Here is a 19,143-nt window from a genome sequence, read left to right as displayed (position 1 = left end):
TTTTTTTCTTTGATTTCCCCATTAACCCAGTAGTCCTTCTTTGTATGTCGTTTGGTCTCCCCATATTAGAGACTTTTTCCTGCTTTCTTTATGTGATTGATTTTTAGTTTGATGACATTGTGATCAGAAAAGACAATATGATTTCAACGTTCATGGATCTAATGCCTCTTGATTTGTGGCCCAACATGGTATTTGTCCTGGAGAATATTTCATGTGCACTTGAAAAATATGTGTACTTAGATTTTGGAGGATTCAGTGCCTAATACATGTTTATTACGTTCATGTGCTCTGTTTCCTTATTTAATTTTTTATCTGGTTGATCAGTCCACTGAGAAAATGGGATGTTCAAGTCCTCTACTACCTTTGTGTTGCCACCAATATCCATTTTCAGATTTGTTAATAGCTGCCTTATGTATTTCAATGCCCCTTCATTTTGGCTTATATATGTTGATGAGTGTTATTCCTTCCTGATGTAATGATCCCTTTGTCACTATTATAATGGCAGTCCCTGTCTTTGGTTATCCTTTTTAGCTGCGTCTATTTTGTCTGATACAAGTATGACTGTCAGTGCCTTCTTTGGATTCCATTTTGTAGGATCATGTTACAAACCTTTACTTTGAGCCTTGTCTTTAGAGCTCAGGTGGGTCTCCTGAGATAGCAGAAAGTTGAGTCTTGTTTTCTCATCCAACCTGACCTTCTGTGCCTTTTCATTGGTGATGTTGGTACATTTACATTTAGGATAATTATTGATGTGTGAGGATTTGCTACTGCCAATTGTCTTTTGTTTTCTATTTCAATCTATTTCCTTATTCAGGGGTGTGTGTGTGTGTGTGTCTGTGTGTGTCTGTGTGTTTGTCTTCTCTTTGATTTAGTTACAAGAGATCCTCTCAAAATTTTTGTTAGGAGAGGTCTAGGGTTTCCAAACACCTTGCTGGAGAGGTTTACTATTTGCAAATTTTTTTGCCTGAAAATGCCTTGTTATCTCCCTCATATATAGTAGTCTTCCAGGATATAATATTCTTGGTTAACTTTTTTATTACATATTTTGAATACATCATTCTATTCTCTTCTTGCCTGTAGAATTTCCTCAAAGAAGTCTGATGTAAGCCTAATGGGAGTACTTTTATAGGTTACCTACTTTTTTGAGCTAGTCACTTTTAAAACTCTTTTTTTTTTTTTGGCTTGAACTGTTAATATTTTCATGACTATATGTCTTGGGGGTAGGACTTATTACATTTACATAATCAGATATTCTTTGAACTTCATGAACTTTATACTCAATTCCTTTCAAAGGCTTGGGAAGTATTCTATTATTTCTTTGAAAAAGTTCTCCTTTCCCCCTATTCTATCTTCTGGAATTCTCATTCTTATGTTGCCTTTACTAATGGAGTCAGGTATTTATTTTTCTGCATTTATTTATTTGTATTTACCTTTCTTCTTCTCCAAATTTCGTGTATTATTATCTTTGAAGTTACTGATTGGATCCTTCATTTGGTCTGTTCTGTTTTCTCTGGCATCTTTTTATATGTTGCAGTGCTTATAATTTCTTCTTTAATGCTTCAATTTCGATTTTCTGTGCTTCTATATTATTTCTCATGACATTTGTTTTTCTGAAATTTTTTGTACCTCTGTGATTCATTTTTCTGAATTCTCTTGTATAACTTTGATTTGTTTTTCTGTGTTTTCTTCCATTTTAAATTTATCAAGGGAATTTTGGACTCTGTATCTGATAGATAATATCTCCCTTGTCTTTGTGGTTGGATTCTAGAAAGTTGTTCTCTTATTGTTGTGATGTTATTCCCTTGAGATTTCAATGTGCCATGTGTTGTATTTTTTTTTCTTTGCCCATTTTGCTGCTTTAAATATCCCAATTTTTATAAAAGTAACTGTAGGAATCACATAGAGATTTGTACTACTTTTCCTTTTCCATTAGGTAGCAGTAGTGGACAACTCTGCTTTCCTTGGTGCTAGGATGATGTGGCAACATACACCAGAAGAAATGTGATCCCATACCTCTGATCCATATTCAGTAAACCAATGTTATCTCAATAGAAATTTTAAAAAGTAAAGTAAGTAAATAAAAATGCATTGTATATTCTTCATTCCTAGGATACTTGAAATGTAGTATACTGGATAAAGCCATTTAGTCCACTTACACAGATCATTGATTTTGGCTTATTTTGCTGTCTGGACTGTTTTTGCGAGAGCCATGTTTGGTAGAGGAAAAATATTCCTTTGAGTGAAAACGAACCTTTGTAAGTGACATGCACCAGGTTGTGTGTTTTTTTCCCTAATAGCACCACCATTTTGGGAATTGACCTAGATGCCCAAGAAAGTCTTCATTATTGAGAATTTATATTTCTCTGGTGGCTTTCATTTGCTAAATTAGCCTCTGCTGCATATTAAACATTGATAGCTAATGCCACTTTATTGCTGCTGGTCCTATTCAGCATCTCTTTTCAAAGAACACAATCTACATAATTAGAAAATAGCATGACTTCTGCTTCTAGCCCATCAGGAGGGTAAAGATGTTGTGCTCTTGCTTTCATTTCATATGCCAACCTTCATAACACTGATGTGATAATAACATTATTTCAATTTAATAACGGTAATAGGTGTACTGAATTGTCTTGCTGAAAGTACAAATGAAACAAAGGGAAGATATGAATTTATAAAGACAAGCAAAACATCACATTTAATGTAGATGTCAAGTAAAATTTTGGTTAAATGTGGTACTGCAGGAAATCACTATATCTGTACCAAGAATAACTGCAAGAAAATGAATCAAATAGTATGCTTCTTGTAAATTAGTCCACAGGTTGCTCAAAGTATTGTTGCTCAAAGTATTGTGTTGCTCAAATTATTTATATATATATATATTAAATTTTATGTTTCATTTAACTAAAGATCATAAAGAGATTTTAAGGTATATTATTAAAATGTCTTTACTTGATATCTCAGTTATTCTAGGACAATTTCATGTTTTATATATGTTAATATTGAGGGATTACTGGGAAAGTTGCACACAAATTTAAGTAAAAGATCATCATTTAGTTTACCATGTACTGTGCTATGTATAGTAATTCGTAACTAGTAAATCAATTTGAGCCAGCCTTGTCTAAGTATTAAAATGCTTGGAAATATCTCAGTTATTAAAAAGGAAACAAAAATAAATAGACTGCTACAGTTGTTTACACTAAACATGATGGGCCAGATCTATGCATAAAGCTAGTATTTTAAAGTCAGTTCTATGTAGTCATAGTAATTAAGAAAGTCCATGTTAATATATGGTCACTTTGTTGTCTTTGAGGGAAAAGTAATTCTTGTATCATTTTATAGAAAGTTGGCCTAAACATTTACAACTTGATGTGTACTTTAGATTGCACCTTTAGAATATTTTGATAGAAAAAAAATACAATAATATAAATTCAAGTTCTATTTTATTACACATGCATTGAAAAAATAACTTGTGCAAACTGATTACAAAAATTACAACATGTTGTTTCAACAGTAGTCTTACCAGTTTGAAAATTCTCCTCCAAATGTATACAATCACATGTGTGTGAGCACAAGTATATAACTATAGATATATATTAAATCTGCATCTATATTTATGTATTTATCTACATCCAAATTCCTATCTGTATCACTTTCAATATCTAATTACATACCTACCAAAAATGAGATACTGCTACTAATAAGGCTTATACTCTGACATTTTTTCTGAAATATACATGTATTTTTTTCATTCCTAGTTCCACAAAATGTTTTTGTCTGTATATAAAATATATTATGGGGGCCTCCCTGGTGGCGCAAAGAGTTAAGATGCAACCTATGAAGCTATCCAAAGCCACTGCAGCACGAGTTTGATCCCTGGCCTACCAGGGAGCTACCCACATTGTGCAGCAAACCTCTCCTGACTAACCCTCTGCTCCCCTCAGCAGTGTATTTCAGTCAGTCTGCCTGCTCTGTTCCCCACTCTGTCTCTTGTGTATCCTCTCACCCCCCCACACCTCTGGCCTGTACCCCAGTTCTTGTATGCATAAATAAATAAATCCTTAAAAAAATAAAATATATTATGAATAGAGGAATCTAAATCTTTTTTCTACTAGTTACACAGTATTCAATGATGTGGTATTTCATACTTATTTATCCAGGCCTGAATTAAAGTGCGGGAGGGTGAAAGGATTCACCAGGGACAGAGTGGGGAACAGAACAGGCAGACTGACTGAAATACACTGCTAAGGGGAGCAGTGGGTGAGACAGGCGAGGTCTGCTGCACCATGTGGGTTTCTCCCTGACAGGCCAGAGATCGAACTTGTGCTGCAGAGGCTGTGGATTGCTTCACAGTGCTGTGCTTAACCCATTGCGCCACCAGGGAGGCCCCAGATAGTTTTTAAAATAAGAAACAAATTTGAACTTAGTGAAGAAATATGAAGCTACTATGCCTGTGTCTCTATGATGTAGACTCATATCATCAAACTGCACATTTCTGAAGAAATCCACTTAGAAATTAATTATAACCTCTTGCTTGCTATGCCAAGAGTTGCTGACTTTTCCTTGATTCCTTTCCTCATCGTTAGAAATGTCCCATTTTCTCAGTATCATTCCTTTATATAACACATCAGACATTATATTTTTCATGTGAGAAATAAAGGAAAAGTATAAAAGGCAATTTAACCAAAAGCAGATAGTTTAGAGCTCAATTATGAATGGTGCAAAAACATTCACAACAGGATTCCTTAAATGATTTTGTTTTTATACTTGTGAGTAGCTCTGCATCTCTGCCCTCCTCTCTCTCCTGCATATCATTCACTCTTTGGCAGAGATAAAGAAATAAAAAGAAAATTAAGAACAAAGTTTTGGTTGCTACTTGTACATAAACAGTGAATATAATTTAATTTTTCAGAAAATGCTGTAAAAGTTAGAGAATGATGATTTAATTGCAGTTTAGTCAGGTCTGCATAAAATACACAAATCCACACACAAACACAGATGGCATACTACAGACTCACAAAGTGATTTAGAATGTCCCTTTACTTTTAAATGTGATAACTCTGAAAATATATTGTAAAAAATGTTTGTGATACTGTGATAGAGACTGTGTCCTTGACTTCTTGCTGGGTCCTCTACTTCCTGTATCTTTCCAGAAAAGACCCCAGCTCCATCCTGATATTCTTGGGCTCATTGCTTTCTCCTTCATTTGTATTTCTTTGCTACTGAGCCCCAAACTTCACATGGCACATAGTCATATATTATGTTGCATCATAAATTTTATTTGTAAGCTTTTCATATATTTGACTTGCATGCTTTTGGGTTGATGTCTTCTGGGTCAAGATCCATGTTATTATCAGAACACTCAACTAGTCAGGGTGTTAATTGAGCTCATTGTTACCAGGTAATAACTGAATGTGCTTGAGGTTTTCACTAATGTAGTGTCTTCCAGGCATGCTCTCTCTTTGTTTTACCTATTGAGGAGAAGATATTGAATTGACCCATGGATTTGTTCCAGCTGAGCAGATGCCCAGTCTTTTATTATTCACTAAATGTCTAGATGGCTTTTCAAGATGAAAGGAAGTTCCATGTGATGAAATAAACAGGTTTTAAAATCAGGAAGACCTGGGTTTGTGTCTTTCCCGCATAGAAGCTGAATGACCTTGAGAATGCCATTTGTGTCTCAGTTTCCATATCTGTCACATATGAATGAAAATTCTACCTCATTTAAATATTCTCAGGATTTGAAATCTACATTTTAAAATTCCAAGAAAAATGCCTCAGTAGATAAGCAAATAAATGAATGATAATAACTTTTTAAAAAGATAGTAACTTTTTAAAAATCAGTTTAAAGAAAAATATAAGTTAATAGAGAAAATAAAATCTTTGCACACAATTGCTTTAATATATAGAGCATGTGACTTAGAAAATTGATACTCTAGAGGAACCTGTAAAAACATGTTTATGTAGGTATACAAAATCCTTAATTTAGTGAGAGAATGTACATTAATCAAATGATCAAATGATCAAAAAAATGTAAACTCCCATCTGGATTAAGAGTGTTGCTGAAATGCTTGGAGTGGGACATGGGTGGTGTGACAGAAGGTGGTACTGATGCTGGTAGAACAGGCAGGAGCTGCCACAGAGCCCTGGCAGGTGGTGGTGGCTGTGAATTAGTTGAGATGCTGGTAGGTGGAGGAAAGTGGGCAGATTCAAATGATATTTTCAAAGCAAAGTTATCATGATAGTGAGAGAGTAGATAAGAAAAAGGGAATAAAGGAAGAGTACTCTAGATAAATTAAAACAAACAAAAATAATAAAAAACCCTCTCCTCCACAATCTAGTAATGGAAGACCAGGTTCTGGGGAAGGAAGCTTATTTGGTTCATAATAGAGTGGATTTAAGGTAACTTTCAGTATCCTAAAGAACCAAGCCGGCAGTTGAAGCACAGACGCTGTGCCCAGGAGAAACCTTTGCAAAGGCTTTTGAACCTGTATTTGCAGAGGAGATCACTTGGAAGAGAGAAAAGAGTGAAAAGACAAGGGGCAAGCATTTGTGCTTCAATAACTGAGTAGAAGAGGAGGTAGCTGCCTCCAGGATAAAGAGGAGAGGAAAACACAGAGAAGATAATGTCAGAGAAACCGAGTGAAAATAATATTACATGAGCCAGGAAACAGCTATCATTCTATTTTGGTAAGTAATTAAGTATGGAAAAAATGTAGAAACTATATTATTATAGTTACTGTAATTGAGGTCAGTGTGATTTCAGCAAGAAACTCACCAGGGAGTGTTGAAGCTGGATGAACCAGCACTAGCTGGGGGTAAGGATGGAATAAAAGATGAGGCAGAGAAGACAGCTGTGAGTGACAACAGAGCTTTAAAATTTTTCCATGAGTTGAGGGAGAAAATTGATCTCATTTGTTGACTCCTTCACATGACCATCCATCTCTTTTCCATCTGTGTTCTCTCCTTTAGTGTTTAATGCTTAAAACTAAACTATTTCCCAGGAGATTGCTACTTCTGGAATATTCTCCATCTCATTGCAGTTTAGAAAGGCGAAATTTTCAGTGTTGTCCACTTGAGAGAAACAGTCAGGCTGTGATAAAATCAGGATGATGTGTATTCAATTACCAGGAATCATGTTCTGCGCTCAGGACAAGCAGACAGTCCTGATTTGTGTCCTGTCAGGGTCAGGGAATGGGAGTTTTATAAGAACTTGTCTGAGTTTGGTTCACTTGTTGAGAAACTTTTTTGAATTGGTTCTTAAGTTCATTTGGCTATGCTTAGTTGATGGGTAGAAAGTCTCCAGAGCTGGAATAATCAGTCACTTATAGTCACTGAATTGCTGAGTCAGTCTAATTTTTCACTTGCAAGTGTCAAAAAGTCAGTTTAGAGACAAGATGGACTCTGATGGGCAAGTCCATAGAGCCATCTTTGAGGATAAAGACGTCCCCTTTAGACTGATCACAAAAATCTACAAAGAGCTGATGAGACTCAACAAAACAAGGTAAATAAATCCAGTCAAAAAATGGGCAGAAGAGCAAAAAAGAAACTTTTCCAAAGAGGAAATACAAATGGCCAATGGGCATATGAACATATTTCAACATCACTTGTAATCAGGGAAATGCAAATCAAAACTACAATGAGATACCATCTTACACCAGTGAGAATGTCTCATATTAAAAAAAAAAAAAATAGCAACAACAAACATTGGAAAGGATGTGGAGAAAAAGGAACTCCCCTACACTGCTGATGGGAGTGCAAACTGGCCCACCCACTATGGAAAGCTGTGTGGAGATTCCTCAACCTGCTAAAGATGGAGCTTCCATATGATCCAGCAATTCCACTCCTAGGTATTTACCCAAAGGACACAGACTCATTAATTCAAAGGGCACCTGCACCCCTATGTTTATAGCAGCACTGTTTACAATAGCTAAGCTATGGAAACTCCCCAAAAACAGATGACTGGATCAAGATGTGGTACATATACACCATGGAATATTACTCATCAATCAAAAAAGATAAACTTATGCAATTTGCGGCAACATGGATGGAGCTGGAAGGGATCATGCTCAGCAAAATAAGCCAGAAAGAAAAAGAAAAACACCAGATAGTCTCACTCATAGCAGGAATTTAGAAAACCTACATAAGGGACCAGGAAAAAGACTAATTAATACAAAGTAAAAATCAAAATCAACAAGCAACTATAAACCAGAGACACACTGGGGGGGGGGAGTGGAGAAAGAGTGGGACCAGGGCAAGGGGGGTGGGAATTGTATGGGGACTATTGCCAAGATGAAAATGCATACATTTTGTAAAAATGAAAAATGAAGTAAAGAATATATAAAATGAAAAAATGAAAAAAAAAAAAAGCCAAAGAAGAAATCCCTCAATAAAATACCCTTGTGACACCCCCCCCCAAAAAAAAAAAAAGTTTATCCTAAGTCTCACAAATAATTTGTAAGTAAAATCCTGTTGGCCCCTTCTAGTGTAGTCACAATGTGAATGTTTTATACCATCCCTATGGAAAATTCTCTGGCTCAAGACTTTCTTTTGTTTTACCTGAATAATTGCATGATCTGCCTAAGTTACTCCCTACTCAGCTTTGCCCCTATTGTTAGTCAGTTCTCAACAGCACAGCCAGATTGATCCTTTAAACACTATTGTTAGAACCTGAGCTTATGCAGGAACCCTCTGCTGACATTTTAGCAGGATTAAGAGTAAAAGCCTTCAAGGTCATTCAAGGCCCTGCAAGTTTACTGATTCAGCCACAGGGTCTGTGGGACCATTGTTCTCAATGCCATTCCCCAAACACAAAACCACACTCCAAGAACACAGTTGTCTCAGGACCTTGGAACTTGCCTTGTTTTCTGTCTGAAAGCAGGTTCCCCCCAGATATTTGCATAGCTCATTCCCTTATTGCTTTCTTTTGTTTGTTCAGATGTCACCTTTGTAGTGAGACCTTGCCTAATAACATTACTTAAAATAGCAAACTGTATCTCATTCGTCCTAGTCCCCAATGTGCCTGATCCCTTCCTTTCTTTGTTTTCTCCATAGCATTTTTCAGATGATGCATTATAAAATTTATTTGTTCATTTGAGTTTTTCCATAATGCCTCTCTCCGTCATAGCATAAGTTAAAATAGGACAGAAATTACTGACTGATTTTATCATTGTTCTATATCTAGCAACTAATCAGTGCCTCTTCATTTTCTCTGCTCATTTAATTTGTGTAAGAAATGAAAACTATTGGGGTGAATACACTCAAAGAGATGTGAAGAGTGAGTGTATAAATCTAAGTGTGTAAGTTATGGATGTCCATCATTTAAATGGGATCGAATAAAAGAAATCAGTGAGAAACCATGGATATAAAGTAAACCTTCAGAGATTGATATCATAGAAAGCAAGAGGAAGTTAAAAGATCACGGAGTGTTATTTATTACAGAGGCTATAGAAAATTAAAATGAAAACTGAATAATTACCTGGAGATTTGTCTAATGAGATATGATTGACGATGTTGAAATGAACTATTTATAGAGTGGTTGATTACATGTAAGTGTGGGAACTAGACTGAAAAAAGTTGAGAAGGAAATGGCATATGAGCAAATGAGAAATGGAGGAAAAGCTTAGTGTGCTGATAAGCAAGGAATTCATGGTCAAAGAGAACATTTGAATTTTACCATTTCTTTTGGCTCTTAGATTGGAACTGGGTAATATAACTAGAAGAAGAAAAAGTGACTCTATTATAACCCAACTTCTTGTATCATAAAACAGATCTATGTGATATCTACTGTTTTGCAGATGGATTGCAGTACAGGAGCTATTTTTCCTAGCTCAGACCAGTCCCCTTAAGTCAAGAGGAATCTCATATAACTATGTGACTCATGCTGTGAAACAGCAGGGATACTTACCCTGGAAGAATTCTTACATATCTGCCTAGGGAGGCATTTTTATATCCATTGCAGAATTATTAGTAATAGCAAAACAAACAAATAAAAGTAGACAGCAACTACACGAGCCTAAATGTTCATCAAAGTGAGAAGAGGATCTGCAATATAATTATACAATGAAGCTTTACTCTGCAATTTAGAAAGAACTATATCCACATGTGGAGCTTATCTGTGAACTCTCTATATAATTTAGCCAAATGGGTTGACTTGGCATTTCCTTTTCATATGTGCAAATATAGTCTACTGTTTTGTTGTTCTTCCTCCTCTCTGTTCCCTTCTCTCTTCTTTCTCTCCTTTTTTCTTCTTTGAGATTATCTAGGAAATTTTTGGTATCTCTGGCCTCCAATTATTTGATGCCCTTAAATAATAGCAGGTGTGGGCTCAGTGCATATACTGAAGCAGAAGTAGTGATTATTTTTCATAAAGGGATCCTAACAGGAATTTCTGGTACACACTGAGTCCAAAAGTCCAGTCAATAGCATTTTAGTCTTTTGGCTGTTTCCAAAAAATCCTGTCTGCTTAGATTCTGCACTTCTACTATTATAAATCAAATCAATCCTAGAACTGAGTAGAGCTACCCGGGTAAAAATTTCTGAATCTCAGCACCCTCTTCCGTGTTCTTACAAATTCAAAATATATTTATTTTTCTCCAATCTGTATATAGTTGATAAATCTGGATGCAGTTTTATTATGTGATTGCTTTAGAAGCCAAGTCATTTCATCTTTCTAATTTTGAGATTAACTTACAGTGACACTTTTGTTTGTTTTGCTTTGTTTCTAAATAGAATGCCCTACACAGTTTCACCCCAGATGTGCCTAGAAATTTTATTTGTTAAACTGACCTGTGAATTTATAAAGATTGGATCAGCCAGTTTGGCATACCATATGTTGCATTTCTTCATCAGTAACTCTGAATATGTTTACTAGTACAATGAATCATATACAGGTGGTGGTTGTCAGATAAAAATCTATATTTACTAAAATAAGAGAGTAAACAGGAGGATAAATATAGCTAGGAAGCAGTACCATAAAATATATCATATTATCACATATTCATATATATTACATATATTTATTCTCACATAAAATAATTTGCCAGGATCTTTCCTTAAAACTTAAGCAATTATTTGAGAATCTGCCATTTAAACCTCAACAAGGTATCAGAGAACTGAGTCTCTTAAAGCCCAAAAGCATTAAATGTTGCCAAGCATTCAAACTCAGTCACTTGCCACCCATGAGTCAAACATCACAGACAAGAGCTGGGATTAGGAAAACTAGGTTTATTGAGGAAATGAGCATTCAGGGGAGATAGTGGACTCAATTCCTCAAGAAACTATCAAATCATGGGAGTTGGGATGTTATGAGGGTATTTTAAGTCAAAAGTTGATTTCGCCAGAGTGATTGTTCAGGATCCCACTGCTACCCTTAGTTTTTTTTTTTGTTTGTTTATTTGTTTTTACATTTTTGCAAGGTCAAGGTTGTTGCTCTGGCACCCTTTGGGTAAAGTGGGTCGTCTTGTGTTCCATATCTCTGTGATTCATCTGTCACCAAAAAGTCATGTAGGTTACAACAAAAAGATGTAGGTTAGTGCTTGGAGTTTTGCTTAATGCTTCTTAGGGAAGTTAATATGTTAGTGATTTAAGGGACAGAACAATTTAAGTATTTTAAAGGTTATGGTAATGACTACCTGAGGCAGAGGGCATTTTCCTGGTTTGTATGCTGTTTCAGGGGATATCATCACAAAAGATTAGGGTATCATTTTTGGTAGCGAATTTTAATCAAAGGGATTATAAGCAAGTAAAAGTGTATATAAATAGTTATAACTGAAAAAAATATAAATATGTAGTAATCTGTGAAAAATGCAGTGTGATTCAGCAAAAAATGTGGGAATTTTAGTAAACTTTGTTTTGACAATAACCATAATTTGTTGAAACTCCTGAAAAATGAAAATTTGAGAAGCACATGGGAGAAGGGTATAAGTTGGCAGATTTTTGGAGGAAAGGGAAAAGTAAAGTGGCAACATGATCACACCCAAACATTCTGGACCAATGTAATAATTGAGGATCAATAGAAGTCTCACAAAATTGCATCGTATGGTTAATACGTGCGTAATTGGAGGAAATGAAATCTCGAGATATCTACACCCCCATGTTCATTGCCTTATTACTCGCAATGACAAAGTAGAGAAAGTGTCAGTGGGCAGATGACTGAGGAAAGAAAATGTGGTATTTCCAGACAATAGATCTATTCTACCTAAAAAAGAAAGGATATCCTTATTGATTTTGGTTTTTACTTTATTATAATTAGTCTTTTTCCTGGTCTCTTATTTAGGTTTTCTAGATTCCTGCTATGAGTGAGACCATCCAATATTTTTCTCTTTCTTTCTGGCTTATTTCGCTGAGCATGATCCCTTCCAGCTCCATCTATGTTGCTGCAAATTGCATGAGTTTATCTTTACCAGAGACACACTACGGAGGGGGGTGGGGGGAGAAGGGAGTAGCATCAAAACAAGGGTGGTGGGAATTGTATGGGGACTATAACCAAGATGAAAATGCATACATTGTGCAAAAATGAAAAATGATGTAAAAATATGTAAAATTTAAAAATTTAAATTAAAAATTACAAAAAAAAGAAAAAAAAAAAGACAGGCAATCCTAACACTTGCAACATGGATGGCACTGTAGGACTTGTGCTAAATTAAAAAGCTGAAAACAGAAAGGCAAATACGTGAAATCTAACATAAACTCATAGGAACAGAGAAAAATTTCAGTTATACAAGATACATTCTAGAGATACACTGTTTATCCTAGTGCCTATAGCTAACAGTGCTGTGTAAATGTATTGTATACTTAAAATTTGCTAAGTGGGTAGATCTTTTGTGAAGTTTTATCAACACCCGTACACACTAATAATAACAACAAAAAACAACAAGAACCACAAAGGTAATGGGAAGAGAATTTGGGAGGTGATGCACAGCTATGACTCTACTGGTGGTGATGGTTTCCAAGATGTACATTTATCTGAAAACTCGTTGAGTTGTGAATATTAAATATGTACAGCTTTCATATGCCAACCACACTGCAATAAAATGCTTTGAATATATTAATATATATGTACATTTGTAATGGGAAATGAAAGGAACACTAAAATTCAAACATTAGGAGTGAAATAGCTACAAGCTTATATGGGCAAATGGACATCACTGATATTTTTAATGCAAAAGTATTTTATTTATTTTTGGAAATAAGTTATTTACAATATATTAAAATGATTTTGAATATACAGGTATTTTAATTTAAATACAGCTTAAATGTTTACACAACACTTAAACGTAAAATACATCGTCTTGGATAAACATTTTTTCTTTCCAGGAACTAGTGGAAAGCACCAGCCAGAATCACTTTCAGCTTTGTAATTCCTAAATTTTGTGCTTTGTCACAGCTTTCATTTCAAAACATCTCTAGCCTGACTGACCTTGCACTCAAGTATCTAGATTAGTGCTTTGTACTCTGCAGCCCTTAACAAATACTTTTAGGCTAACTTAATGCATACTCTGCAAACACTGCAGCCTCTGTCCCAAAACTCAGTTACCCTCTGTGTGTTATTACTCACCCTGCCATAGAGAGTTTGTCTTTGTTTACATCAACTAAAATTCTATTGTGCTGATGGTAAAAAACATTAATATTCTCTCTGCTGGCATTATTGCCTGAACAAATTGTCCTGGGGGATTGAATAAGGTCAAATAGTAAGGATAATAATTTTAAGCCTTTATGATTAGGTGTACATATTCACTATAATTAAACTGGGGAAAATTAACACTATGCTATTTTTAATGAGTAATATAATTATACTTGAAGATCTATTTGCAATATGTTCATATTTAACATGTTAAGAAAACATCTTGTTTGAATCATCTGTTTTCTAGTCACTTCAACAAGGTTAACTTCCCTAAACTCAAAAGATAACTGTTTTCAATAGTCATTTACATTTTTCTATTTTATTCCCATGTATGCCATTTTTGTTAGATCAGTTTAATTATTTGGACTCTAAACTTGATTCTAAAATAATTTCAGTTATTTTTTATTAAAAATTTTATTTCTCTTTGCACCTACACACAAACACACCTAGAGGTTAAATTTATTTAAAAGATGATGTCACAATCATCCCATAATTCTGCACAAAAATAATTGGCAATCATGCCTCATATTCTCAGCTCTTCTGAGGGTGGTAGCCATTATTTTAAGTAATATGTGCTTATTTCTGTATAGTGATTTATCAATTCAACATCCCTGTTTTCTTACTATGAAAGACCATAAACTATCTCATATCACTTCCCTACAACTCATACTACCCCTACCTCCCTTTACTATCCACTTCTAAATATGTGATGATTGTGCAGACTGTGGTTACCCTTTAACTAAAATAATATGTGGGGCCTCCCCTGGTGGTACAGCGGTTGAGCGTTGGGCTGTGAAGCTGCCCACAGCCTCTGCAGTTCTGGTTCGATCCCCGGCCACTGGGCGATGGCCCCACATAGCGCGCAGACCTCTCCTGCTGCCCGCTGCTCTCCTCAGCAGTGTACTTTGTCAGTCTGGCTGTTCTGCTCCCCGCTCTGGCTCTGGTGAATTCTCTCACCCTCCCGTGCTTCTGACTGTACCCAGTACTTGTATAAATAAATAAATAAATCTTTAAAAAATAATAAAACAATATGTTATAACTTTACCCCTTATAAAATGAGTATATATGCTGTATTGAATGTTCCAATATGCATGGCATCCTCTCCAAGACATAACAGCCCAACAAAGCCCTCTCCCCACTCTCGCTGTCTTCCAGTCCCCAAGCTTTTTTTTTTTTAATAAGAATTGACTTGTATTCAAGGTTATTCATGGCAGCATATTTATAGCAGGAAAAACTGAAAAGCACCCAGATGTTCCTCGCAAAAGTGAAATGAAATGTGATAAATATGGCACACTACATATCTTTTTAAAATGAGGTAGAAATATATCTAGTGATAGTGAACAGGTTTCATTATACATTGCTAAGGAGAGTAAAATACAGAAAAGGATATTAGTATGCTACCATTGTGAAGTAAATAGGAAAATTCTATGCATATTTAGATGTGCTTACTTTTCTCACGATTTCCTATAAAGGAACTCCTCAAGAGCACATCTGTACATCAGTATCCTTCTAGTTAAGTATTTACTTTTTAAGTGATAATTTAAGTCACTCCATCTTATTTGCCCCCTCCTTTTGATCAATCAGGATCATTACAATATCTACCTATATCTATATCTTTATCTATCTATCTGTCTGTCTGTCTATATTAGTTTCAAAATATACTGAGCACATTATAATCTTTAGGGAAACAAATACATGTCTAAGACTATAAAGGTGGAAGCTATTGATAGTAATTGGTGAATATATAGAGAAAATTAAGGTGTCTGCTCTCAATCCCTGGCACTATGGAGAGAGAAGATACCCATAGTTTCCTACAATAGCTAACTGTGTGTGCCTTAGGATCTCATGATATTTCTTTGGTGTGTCTTCTGAGTACTGAGTCAAGTGTCTGTCTCATTCATGATCTGGCTAGAAGTATGCAGGCATTCATAAAATTACAAAAGATCTATATCTAACAACCTCACTCATCATTTCATTCATTCAATAAATATTTGTTGATTAATAGCTATTTATCAAACACTTTTTTTCTCAAATGTATTGAGAAAGAGCCTTCCACAACAGAGATATATTCTTGGTAAAAATAGAGTTTATGATTAGAGAGGGATGGAAAGACAGAAAGTAAATAAATCAGTACATAATATATTAGTTGAATACTTAGATGAAGAACTATAAAGTAACAAACAAATGTAACAAGAAGGGGAATGCTGTTATGGGAAGACTATGTAGCAGAGTTAGGAAGAAAGTCTCTGATAATTTAGTATTAAAAAACAAATAATTGGGCCCGGCCTCCCGGCCCGCGGCGTGGGGGCCGCTGGTCCTCGAGCCGCCGCGGAGGTCAGTGAAGGGCGCGGGTCAGGGGCGCGCGGGCCGGGGGGGCGCGGGGACGGAAGCGCCCGCTCGCTCGTGCGTGGCGTCTCGTTCCCGACGTCGGAGGGAGCGTCCCTGCGCTGACCTCCGGGGCCACCCGGGCCGGCGCGGCGGGCCCGACGCAGACACCCGGGGAGACAGGGCGCCGCAGGCGGCCCGACGCCCGGCCCCCGGGCCAGCGTGGCCCCTTCCTCCCGGGACTGGGGGAGAACTAAGTGATCTGGGCGCCAACCCGGCCCTTTGCGTCTGCTCTGTCCTTGGAGGCGCTCCGCGGCCAACCGACCGGGGGGCGCCGACCCCGCTCAGCCCACTGACTCACCATCCTTGGGGCCAGGACCAGGACAGCCGTAGGCAGGGGCTTCTGCTGCCCGCCCAGAGCTGAGACCCGGATGGGCTGCTGAGACCGGCAGTAACACGCCTGGCCAGCGGGCTTGGGTCCATGGCTTCGTTCCTGGCCGGGACTTGATGAGGCTTAATTCGATGGAAAGCCTGTCTTTCCAAAAGATCTCATCTCTTTGCCCAGAAGATTGCACGCCAGGCCTGTTGACTGACCCTCGACTTCACAGAACACCGGGCTCTCAGGAAGAATGGCATCCGAGGGCAGCCTGCTTCGCCTGCTGCGGCAGTGTGTGCTGACGGGCTGCCGCCCGCATGTGTCCTCCTGGCGGGCCGCCAGCAGCAGAGCCTCCCTTACACGCCTGCACCGGCAGAACTACGCACGCCTCTACCCTGTGCTCCTGGTCAGGCAGGATGGCTCCACCATCCACATCCGCTACCGAGAGCCACGAAGGATGCTGGTGATGCCTGTGGACCTGGACAGCCTGTCCCCAGAGGAGCGGCGGGCGAGGTTCCGGAAACGTGAGGCCCAGCTCCTTGTGAAGAAGGAGGAGGAGCCGATGCTGGGCGATGACTTTGATGTGGAGCGGTACAAGCGGTTCTGGACCAAAAAGTGATGGCCTGCAGGCCTCCGGGCTGGGGCCCCCATGGAGGCGGGAGGGGTCTTAAAGCTCACCTTCTCCAAAAAAAAAAAAAAAAAAAAAAAAAAAACAAATAATTGAAGAAAGAAATTAAGTGCCTTTCTTTCATTGGGTGGGGGGTGACAGGGGTGAAGGGGGGACAGGGAGAGGGACAGCAAAAACAAAAGTCTTCACATAAAAAGATCCTTTGTATTCCTCACTCTCCTCCACCTTCCATCCTGTTTTACACTTTGCATGGCTCTTATCTAGTTGACGGCATCACCAAATTATTTATGAGAGGAAAATGAATGTCTGTGGGATGCTGAATTTATCTAGGAATCATGCTAACTTATTTGTGATTAATGGCTAAGTTGGTTAGAACATGATGCTTACATATGCCAGGTTTCAAGTTTGGTCCTTTTAGGAAGCAATGAGTATTTCCTGGACTGTCTGCACCATTGGCCCACTCCTCATGAAATGTACAAGAGATTGTAATTGAACATAACATGAGAGTGGTAACATGAGTCAGATACTACTTCCACTGATGTAGACGCACGTGATCGTATAAACCATTCTTGTTTTCACTCAGTAACATTACAGACATGTAAAAGAAATAACTAACACATTCAAGTTCAGAATCTTCGTTAATATTATTGTGAGTTACTACATACTCAAAGATTTTAGTAAGAGTTCACATTAAAACCAAGAATTACATTTGTTACCAAGAATTGGAAACAACTTAATGCATATAACCAACAGTTGGAAACACCTTAATGCTCATTCCTAGATGAGTAAAGAAAATGTGGTGGGTATATACAATAGAATACCACTCAGCTATAGATTAAAAAAAAAAAAAACTCTAACATGCAACTACATTGATGAATAAAATTGTTTCCTGCCATGAATATATTTTATTTTGTCTCAAATATTGATGTTAATTTGATATGATACCATAGTCAATGTTTGTAGTGTGGTACCTGATATATAACTGGGCATTAATGATAACAATATTATTAAAGAATATAAGTTCTCATTTGAATGTAAGCTCCAGAGGACAGGAGTATCTCTTTTTTCTTTTATTCCCTAACTCAGTTCCTGTGACATAGTAGGTGCTCAGTAAATGATTGTTCAATGAATGAATGAATATACAAATGGAAAATAATAGCTAATATATATTGACCAATTTGCTTTGAGTCAAGAAATGTCCTTAATGAAATAACTGATGTAATCACTGTTTCTGCCACTTAAAGGGAAGGGAAACAATCTTTATAAATATACAAAACACTTAAATGATATATTGAATAGTACAGTAAAAATTTCTCATAGGTTAGCTCCAATATCCATTTCTTTTTTTTCCCTATTATTTAAAAGTAATAGCAGCTTATAACATGTTTCATGTATACAGCCTTATCAATCAACAACTGTTTAAATTGTTATGTTCACCACTAGAAATCTAGTTTCGATCATTAATGTACAGTTGACACCTTATATCCAGTTTACCACCCTTTTCCCTTTGCTTTCTGGTAATCTCTGTTAAGTTCCTATACTCCTAAGAGTCTGCTTCTGTTTTGTTGTTAGATGGTTATCTAACATTAAAGTGAAATCATAATGTGTTTGTCTTTCTCCTTCTGACTTATTCCACCTAAATGAATATTTCCTAGGTCCATCCATGCTGTTGTGAATGGAAAAATTTCATCTTTCTTTTTTTTTTCTTAATCTATAGCTAAGTGGTATTCCATTGTATATATTCTCCAGATCTCCTTTATCTGCTCATCCAAAAATGGGCATTTAAGTTGTTTCCAGCTCTTGGCTATATTGTTAATAGTTCTTCAGTGTACAAACATATCCCTATGAGTTAGGGTTTTTTTTGTATTCTTTAGATGAGTATCTACAAGAGGGATAACTGGATCATATGGAATTTCTATTCTTAATTTTTTGAGTAATCTTTATAGTGTTTTCCATAATGGCCACACCAATTTACATTCCCATCAAAGTGCACATGGTTTTCATTTTCTCTTTGTCCTCTCCAACTCTTGTTATTTCTTTTTTTTAAAGATTAATCTTTTTTATTTAAAGATTTATTTATTTATACAAACATGGGGGTACAGGCCAGAGGTGTGGAAGGGTGAGAGAATTCACCAGAGACAGAGTGGGGAGCAGAACAGGTAGACAGACCGAAGACACTGCTGAGGAGGAGCA

At 36.8% G+C, this 19,143-nt stretch overlaps 2 protein-coding genes across 2 annotated transcripts in view; both read left to right on the top strand.

The window, feature by feature from the left end:
* Positions 1–19,143, top strand: part of GALNTL6 (polypeptide N-acetylgalactosaminyltransferase like 6) — a gene marked incomplete at both ends in the record, with an annotated part of 887,471 nt that overhangs the window by 193,933 nt on the left and 674,395 nt on the right. The gene's annotated exons all lie outside the window — the stretch shown is intronic.
* LOC311169766 (large ribosomal subunit protein mL55-like) lies at positions 15,912–17,194 on the top strand. The gene is made up of 2 exons (XM_084231984.1): positions 15,912–15,955; positions 16,512–17,194. The coding sequence occupies exon 2, from the start codon at positions 16,576–16,578 to the stop codon at positions 16,939–16,941; it is 366 nt and encodes a 121-aa protein (XP_084088110.1). The 5' UTR covers positions 15,912–15,955; positions 16,512–16,575; the 3' UTR covers positions 16,942–17,194.

The sequence above is a fragment of the Talpa europaea genome (genome assembly GCF_964194135.1).
Source record: "Talpa europaea genome assembly, chromosome: 4".
NCBI lineage: Eukaryota > Metazoa > Chordata > Mammalia > Eulipotyphla > Talpidae > Talpa > Talpa europaea.
This window is presented reverse-complemented; position numbering and strand designations above follow the sequence as displayed.